This window comes from Morone saxatilis, unplaced genomic scaffold, assembly GCF_004916995.1.
Source record: "Morone saxatilis isolate NCDOM2014 unplaced genomic scaffold, NCSU_SB_2.0 Contig6, whole genome shotgun sequence".
In the NCBI taxonomy this organism is placed as follows: Eukaryota; Metazoa; Chordata; class Actinopteri; family Moronidae; genus Morone; species Morone saxatilis.
Genome location: NW_023340206.1, coordinates 161,552 through 170,696, shown reverse-complemented (window position 1 = coordinate 170,696; position 9,145 = coordinate 161,552). Strand labels below are relative to the sequence as shown.

Here is a 9,145-nt window from a genome sequence, read left to right as displayed (position 1 = left end):
AGGTGTGGCCAAATACTTTTGTCCGTATAGTTAATATACTCTCTATAAACCATTACATCATGAGAGTGACAGCTGCCACACCTTGATGGTGGAACCGTTTGTTATAATTTTCCATATATTGTTCTTTACCTTTTTGAAGGTCTTCCCTGTAAAGACCGGTCCCTCCAACCTTTCTTCCCATGATGCTATCTTCTGACACCAACATGTTCCCCAACAGGAAGTAAGTGGTCATCTGGCCTTTACCCTTCACCTCAATCTGCCCACGCTCTTGTATGTTGAACCCTGCATCCTTTAACTCACTGAAAAGGGATGGGGGTGGGAAGAGCGGTTGAGTAGGGGCACACAGAGGGACACAGAAGTGTAATAAATTAACATTTTCTATAGTTAAAAGTGCAATGTGTAATCCTGGCCATATGCCCAAAATTAATAGTAGGCAGCCTCCCCATCCTCAATGCAGTGACACTGTTTAAGATTGTTCACAGTTAGATGCATAATAAACCTTGCACTGTCCTTAAGGTATGTGTGTATATATATGTCATATATAGCAAACTTTCCAAACTTCCAGTTTTCCCTGATCACATTACAGTAATGCCAAGTTGTTACAATATGATTTGTGTTTATTTGCGTACTCACGTGAGTAACTATGGTCTGCTACTACTATGAACTACTACCAGTTAGGCCAAATTTACAGCTGTACATTGTATTCATAAAAGAAAAAAACAGACACCATATCTCTTAAATATGAGTTATTACTAGAAAGGTTGAGGTAGCCTAGTTATGAGTCATTGCTAATTACTAGGTTACAGATAAGAACGTGGGCTTAATTTGCTTATTTCCTTCTTGGTATGAAACACTGGGAAATATTAATGCTATTTAATGTGGATGGCATTAATATTAACAGGCACAGGCAAGTTGTTGGGATTGTTGTCCTGCTGTAAGACACTGTGGTCAAGGCAGCCGAAATTTGCATTTATGTGGTCAAACCAGCCTTCTTTATATTCAAGAAAACAAGTTATCTAACATTTATGGTAATTGCAATGACACAGCTTTGGGGAAATGTTGGTAGTGACTACAATAGTCTCATAATTATGGGACAGATAACCTCTTTTAAGGCAGTAGTGTGCTGGACCTCGAGGCTTGACACATGATAGAGGAGACACAACTGGAGCAGACCTGCATAGACTTCAGGAAGCAGGCTCAGTTGTGTGATTATTGTGTGTGCAGCAGTCAAAAGAATAAAGTCGTCTTGTTCAACTATCCCTGTGGTTGGTCTATGTGCTGGGAGAACCCTCGTTAGTAGCGAGTCGTGCTACAGTAGTGTAGTGCTTTGAGTCATCAGAAGACTAAAAATTTGTATTCTACCTGTGGAATTAAGTGTTACAGAGTTAAGAGTCCCTGCCTCTGTTGTAGGTCATAACAGTTTGCTGGGGGTGATACACCTGCATGCACACACACACCTGTATGTGGAAGAGCTCAGGTGAATGTGGTCAGGGAGTCCATGACTTTCCATCCTGGAGGCAGTGTTAACAGTGTCTCCAAACAGGCAGTAGCGAGGCATCTTCTCCCCTACCACCCCAGCTAACACTGGACCAGTATGGAGACCCACACGAATCTGAAACATATGTCACACCATGTCAGCACATACATTTTAAGTGGAGTACACAAACACAATAATGGTCTTCATTGTTATATAAACCAGTAGCAAATGTGTTATCCTCTCCAGCCCTGCTTGTTGCTTCTGTTATTATACTGTTTTAGGAGGCAGGAAGTGTGTTTATGCTCATCTGGATACAGAGTTTACCTGAGCAAGCTGCTTGACTGTCTTCCAGTTTGGTTTTACACTAGTTGCACACAGTTACCCACCCAAAACCTCATAGTGACTGCCCCCTGACAACCTTAACTATTTAAAGATAAAGTATTAAACATAAAAACCTAATAAAAATTTGAACAAACTCCACAGTAGCACAAAAAAAAAGAATGAAATGTGGACTATTAAACATCAGGTCTCTGTCTTCTAAAGCTAAGCTTCATGATTCAGGAGGTTTTTTATTATATGTACAGTAAGAAACACAAGGTTTGTACGTACAATGAAAGTCTATCTTTGGCCGACTCCCTGAGGCAACAAGTAGAAGAATAAAATATATACATACCACTTACAACTTAAAGTGCAAAACATTGTACAGTAAACAAAGAAACCTGAGTAGTACGCTGTTCTAGTTAATGAATTAATATCAGATAAAGATATAGATTTACTCTGTCTTACTGAGACCTGGCTGTGTCATGAAGAATATGTATCTAAATAAATCCATATTAATACTCACATTTCTTAAAACAACCTGCTCGTCTGTACCTGGACAGCAGATGTCTATCTGATAGTGCTGTAGCTAAATTTAAGGAGGAGATTCCATCTGTATTTAATTCAATGTCATGTCTCAATATAACAGAGGACTCCTATGATAACCTTAGTCCCTTCCAAATTGATCATCTTGTTAATAGTGGTGCAGGCTCACTGTGAACAACACTAGACTATATTGCCCCTCTGAAAAAGAAGATATTAAAACATAGGAGGTATAATCAGGAAACCTGCCAATTAATGGAAATTTGAAAGGAAATGCCATTCTATCAAGCTGGTAGAATCACGTTCAATCTGGCAAGATAATCTTGAAAACATATAGAGGCCCTCCATAATGCTAGATCAGCTTATTATTCATAGAATAATAGAGGAAATTAAGAATAACCCCAGGTTTCTCTTCAGGACTGTAGCCAAACTTAATGAGATTCTTTAATGATTAAATTATTACTATTAGAGACAAAATTAATCACCGCCTGCCCTCAACAGGTAACAATTTCTCTCCACATACAGGAATCTTAACAACTGTAAACCCAGATATACGTATACTTAGACTACTTTTCTGCAAACGATCTGCATCAGTTAACTTCGATAACTTCATCATCGAAGCCATCAGCCTGTCTCTTAGACCTCATCCCAACTAGGCTGCTTAAAGAAGTTTTACTCTTAGTTGACACTACTGGATATGATCAATCTTTTCTTTCTTTTTCAGGCTATGAACCATAGTCCTTTCAAAATAGCACCCCTTCTAAAAAAGCCACATTAAGCTGGTTTAAGTCCTACTTCAGGTCGATCTCAGTTTGTAAATGTTAACGATGAATCCTCCATGCACCCTTAAGTTAGTCATGGAGTTCCACAAGGTTCAAACTTGGACCAATTAATGTCCCATTAATGCATGTTACTAACTTCACTTCTTCTTGTGCTTTCTCGTCTCGCAGGTTCTCATGGATCCTGGTGGTGCCTGCTGCCGTGGTCCTGCTTGACCCCCACTGCTAATATTACTGATATTTATTTATTTATTTGCAGCTGCTCGGGTTATTAGGGCCCGAGCACTAAGCGCGCAACGACCCTATTGATATTATTATTATTTTTCTGCCAAAAGAATCGCATTTTTGGAAGCAAAACTCATGAAACTTGGCACAAAATTCAAAGGTAGGAGACATTTCCGTATTCCCTTATCCTTGGGCATCACATAATGTGCCCAAGCCAGGTAGGACCGACATGTATGAAAATTGGTACGCACGTGTATCATAATCAGACAAGCAAAAACGCCTCTTGGACCCATAGCCCAAACCCAGCAGCACACCCTGACGCGTGCAGAGTAGGAGGGCCTGTTCATCGCTGCTTGTAGCTTTAATACTATTATTATTATTATTATTACTATTATTATTATTCATCATCCCCCATCGTTGTGGCTATCATCGTCGTTGTTGTCATCATCTTCATCATCATCATCATCATCATTAGTCATTTCTACTAATATAGTTGTTGCTGTGCACCTTTGTCCTTCTGTCTTTACCACTCATCCCCTCTACCCCCCTCTCTTACCCTCTCTCTCTAATCCCAACTGGTCGAGGCAGTCGGCTGCCCACCTAGAGCTGGGGTCTTTTCAAGGTGTTATGCCTCTTAAAAGGAAGTTTTTCCTTGCCGCCGTGGCCAAGTGCTTGCTCGTGATGGGAAGTGTTGGGTGTCTTTAAATAATTTTTTAAGGAGTACGGTCTAGACCTGCTCTATTTGAAAAGTGTCCTGTGATAACTTTTGATATGAATTGGCGAAATACAAATCAAATTTAATTGAATATTAGAAAATTTTAATTGAGGGACTGGGTTTCAGCTTTCAGATTTCTTATTTTCCACAGAAGTTAAAAATGCCACAGGAACAATATACGCACCATTACTCTTTTGGTTTTGATATACATTAGAAATCAGAATCAGAAATACTTTGATCCCCCGGGGGGAAACTTGTTAATAAGAGCCTAAGAGATATAATAGATTAATAATAGCCTATCTATGAAGTAAATGTAAATCCAAACATAAGTGTCAACATATTCCACAGTCTTGCTGACAGAAATTAAGTTAAAATTAAAAATAGTAATGAGTTTTAAGATTGTGAATTACAAAGAATGACATAAAAATCGAGTGAATTGCCCATTGACCTGGGTATTGCACTTAATCCGACTTATAGCACATGACAGCACCAGTTTAATGACTAATAACTCAGAGTTTTGACACTCTGAGGTAGGAGTTGTACAGTTTGATGGCCACAGGGAGGAATGACTTCCTGTTCCGCTCTGTGGTGCATCTAGGCGGAGTGAGTCTCATACTGAAAGTACTCCTGTGTTTAACCAGTTCATTGTGGAGTGGGTGGGAGACATTGTTCAAGATGGTATGAATCTTGGACAGCATCCTCCTCTCTGACACTGCTGTCAAAGAGTCTACCTCCACTCCCACAACATCACTGGCGTTACGGATCAGTTTATTGAGTCTGTTAGCATCTGCTACCCTCAACTTGCTTAGCAGACAACAGCAAACAGGATAGCACTGGCCACCACAGACTCATAGAACATCCTCTGCATGGTCCGACAGATGGACCTCAGCTACTTCAGAAAATAGAGACGGCTTTGGCCCTTCCTGTACAGGGCTTGATTGTTCTTAGCCCAGTGTAGTTTATTTTCTGTGTGAACTCCCAGGTACTTGTAATCCTCCACAGTGTCTACACTGACCCCTTGGATGGAAACAGAGGTCAGTGGAGCCTTGGCCTGTCTCAGGTCCACAACCAGTTCCCTAGTCTTTGTCATATGGACCAGTCAGTCAGTCATTCAGTCAGTCAGACAGACAGACAAACAGTCAGACAGACCATAAAAATGTAGTTAAATAATTAATTATCTGACATGATTAAAAAATCTTACCTGTATGGGTTTGCCTGTCACAGGGTTGGTGACCTCTCTGGCTGCTATTCTCATACCCAAAGCAAAATTTGCCACTCTGTGAGAATGGGTTTCTGTCGGGACTGGAACGCCACCCACCACCATGTATGCATCACCAATAGTCTCTACCTTTGAGAAACCAATAAACCCCCAAGACAATTCAAACAATATTTGATTGAGCAATGTGAAATTCTTTTAACCTCTTTTAACCTTTTAATGCAAAATCACCTATAATATTCAGCATGCCGTACCTATATTATCCACCCAATTATACATATACCAACAGAAGGGGAACATATACATATATTTTTTGTCTATATCACTTTATTATTATATTTATTATTAAGGTTAGATTTTTTATAGTTTTTTTGTTTTTGCGATGCTAATGAATATCTCAAGGAACCTCTTATCTCTCTTATCTTTATTTTTGCCATCAATGCTGAATCTTTAGTTTAATGATAAAAGTTCAAATGGGTTCAATGAGGAATTTGAAAGAATCCAGATTTAAAACCAAGCAACTACTACACATGTAAATTTAATTAAAAGAGGGATTTTAGTGCTGAAGGGTGGGGGAGAACCCCTTACAAAGATCAAGACAATATAAAAACTATACTGTAGACATGAAAATCTGAGTAAGCACAGGTGGGAAATGGCAGAAAAGGCAACCTTATCCAGTACAAGAGTGCAATTTAGCTTCAACACAATAGCTTTCTTTTTTGACCATAAATAGCCTTTAGAAATTTTTAGAAACATTTCAGCCATTAGAATATCCAACCAAAGCCTCATTCAGAGAGGACAAATGTAACAGGTGGGATAATACCTTGTAGATGTCATGTATATTGGTGAGTCTGTCGAACTTGGAGTACATGGAGTTCAGCATATGAACAATATGGATGGGCTCACAAGCAGCGCAGATGTTCGTGAAGGTCACCACATCACTGAACAAAATAGTGCACACCTCAAAGTCCCCTAAATAAAAAAAAACACTTTGACACAGCAACAGACAGATTTTAGACATAGACCACTTGATTGATGGACAGACTGACCTGCTTTTACACTCTTCCCATCTTTAAGCTGATTGGCTATGTGGCGGGGCAGCATGGCATACAGCAGAGTTTCTGTCTTGTGTTTTTCAGCCTCTAGGTGCTGCGACAGGATTCTCAGTTCCTCCTACAAACATACACACACACACACAAAATAAATTATATTTTCCTACCAGTGAAAAGACTAAAGCATAACTACTGTACAAATTTCAGATTTAAATTGGAAATCAACACAAACTGCAAATAGGCTAGGAGAAGTGGTACAACTGGGTGTAACAATTGTGTGCAATGTGGCACAATCTGAGACTGCGGATCAGTTTATTGAGTCTGTTGGCATCTGCTATCCTCAACCTGCTGCCCCAGAAGACAACAGCAAACAGGATAGCACTGGCCACCACAGACTCATAGAACATCCACAGCATGGTTCGACAGATGTTGAAGGACCTCAGCCGCCTCAGAAAATAGAGACGGCTTTGGCCCTTCCTGTACAGGGCTTGAATGTTCTTAGCCAAAGTGGTACAACTGGGTGTAACAATTGTGTGCAATGTGGCACAATCTGAGTACCACAAGCCTGTAGCCTAAGGCAGATGGTGTGAGGTTTTTTTAAAACATTTAAATTGTACAGTGATGATAGAATACAGAATATTCCAATACATAAGAAAAAAAAGCACAAAATAAATCAAAGCAGCAAACAGCAATGATCGGACCCTTGCACTCTACATGTGTTGCAGCCCCGTCATGCACCAGCGTATCATGTGTGGACCACATCATGAAAATTTCACTTTAATCAGATCAAGATCTGAGGAAGTAAGCCACACAAGGCTGCCTGTTACCAGTAGGTGGCGCCATCACTATGACTGAAAATTGGCACGTACATTTGTTAAGGGTGAGTCTTATCAATTATGTAAAGTTTGGTGGAGATTAGACCATGTACGCTGTTATGACAACTTCCTGTTACATGGAAATATATTGTATAACTTTAAATTGCAGTGGCCAAATTTAAAGCCGATCTGATGAATTCCCTAGGAGGAGTTCATTAAATTACAATGCTTGCAAGAAAGAGCACTTAATTCTAAAAGACCAACTTCCTGTTGGGAAGAGGGTTTTTTTCGTATGTCTGGCCATGATACATGTGCCTATCAATGTTCATACATCTGGGTGAAACATGCCGCCAGGGGTGCTGTAGAGCCATTTTACCACACCCATGCAGACCAAACTCAAATGTGAAACTATATGACTTTTGACATTGTGTGGCAATTTTTGTGAATTTAAATAAGTAAATAGCAACATTTGCCTTGTTCCCACAGCAACAGTGGGAACAAGATTCATAACATGTCAATATCAATGTCTTAAGGGTCATCCGACCAAATTTTATTTTATGTGGGACCAAAAAAGTACGTACATTTTCACCACCACTTAAGTTTGTGCAGAGTTTCATGAGTTTTCAAGCATTTCATGAGTTTTCAAGCACCAAAAATGTGATTAATTTATTTAATTAATTAATAAAATCATAATAACAATAATAATTAAAGCTGCAAGCAGCATTGAATGGGACCTCGCAGCCGGCGAATACAGACTTGCTGTGAAAAATGCTGCAAAATGTTTTTTTCCTCTAATATATTTAAAGAGAACAATTTAATTTAAATTTTTTTATACATCAGCGGTTATTAAGTGTGATTATTGATTGGGCGGAATTCGACACATCGGTACAGGCATGCCGTTCGACGCAATGCCGTAAATAGCACAACTTTTAATCATGAATGTCTTTGATTGCGCTGATTAAATTTGAAGTTGATCCGATAAATTTTCTGGGAGGAGTTTGTTAAAAAAAAAACACCCAAAATCGCCAAAAATGACCACGAATATTATGGAATATTTTGGAATTTGGCCCCTTGTGGGACTATTTAAAGGAAGTATCTTAAAGAATATATTTTTATAAAAGATGTTTTTCTTTTAGCGGGTTTTAGACAAGTGAAGTTTGGAGCCGAATGGGACAGTGTACAATCAAGTATAGCAAATCTGTGTTTGTGGTGGTACATAAAATTTCAACAACGGACACAGACAACACATTCATCACATATCATTAACAATGTGTTTTGGCATTTTATATAGTAAATTTAAGCTGGTCTGCTAGATTAGAACCATGAAAATATAAAATTAATTTTTTCACCACAAGGTGGCGCTGTACTATTACTTGACGTTATCACATTGACGTCTTCAGGGTGGACATCTTATCAGACATGTGACGTTTCGTTGCGATCGGATATGTTGCCGAGAAGTTATGACAAATCCTCTTTTAAATGGCAAAAGGTTCGAAAATTGGAATGCCACGGGACGCCACATCCATGGTGTTTTTATCAAACTTTTTAAATGAAATTCTTTTTTTTAGATGGTGTGGTTTAAAAATCTGAAGTAGGTCCGATAATTCCCTCGGATTTCGTTGGCAACAAATCCAAAATGGCCGACTTTCTGTTTAGTTTGAGGTCTTTGGTCAAACGGGGCAGTTGCTTTGGTTTATTTAAAAGCTGTAAAGCAGCGATGAAACGGTTCTCACACTCCACGCAAATCGGGTTGTGTGCGACCGATCAACATGCTGTTTGTAACACAATGAAATTTGCGCGAAATTTGGTGGTGGCGCTTCTTTAAAAATGAAAAGTTTATATTCCGCATCAGCACAAAGTGATTGGAAACGAAACTTTGGTACGATGAATTGCCCATGGCTCCGCTAAAAATGTGTCAAACAATCCACCACTAGGTGGGGCGCTCTGGTGGCAAGGTTTAATAACTGTGCAGAGACCGTAATAAGTTATGAATATGAAATTCAAC

General features: G+C 39.2%; 1 protein-coding gene across 1 annotated transcript in view; it reads right to left on the bottom strand.

Annotated features, from left to right (window-relative positions):
* Nucleotides 1-52: 52 nt before the first annotated feature.
* The window catches only part of LOC118340156 (guanylate cyclase soluble subunit beta-2-like), a 21,760-nt gene continuing 12,667 nt past the window's right edge, over nucleotides 53-9,145 (bottom strand). The window contains exons 9-13 of the mRNA XM_035678028.1: nucleotides 6,323-6,446; nucleotides 6,091-6,245; nucleotides 5,259-5,420; nucleotides 1,458-1,612; nucleotides 53-299 (exon numbers count right to left, since the gene is read on the bottom strand). Coding sequence (XP_035533921.1) covers nucleotides 53-299; nucleotides 1,458-1,612; nucleotides 5,259-5,420; nucleotides 6,091-6,245; nucleotides 6,323-6,446 — 843 coding nt within the window. The remainder of the gene's footprint in view (nucleotides 300-1,457; nucleotides 1,613-5,258; nucleotides 5,421-6,090; nucleotides 6,246-6,322; nucleotides 6,447-9,145) is intronic.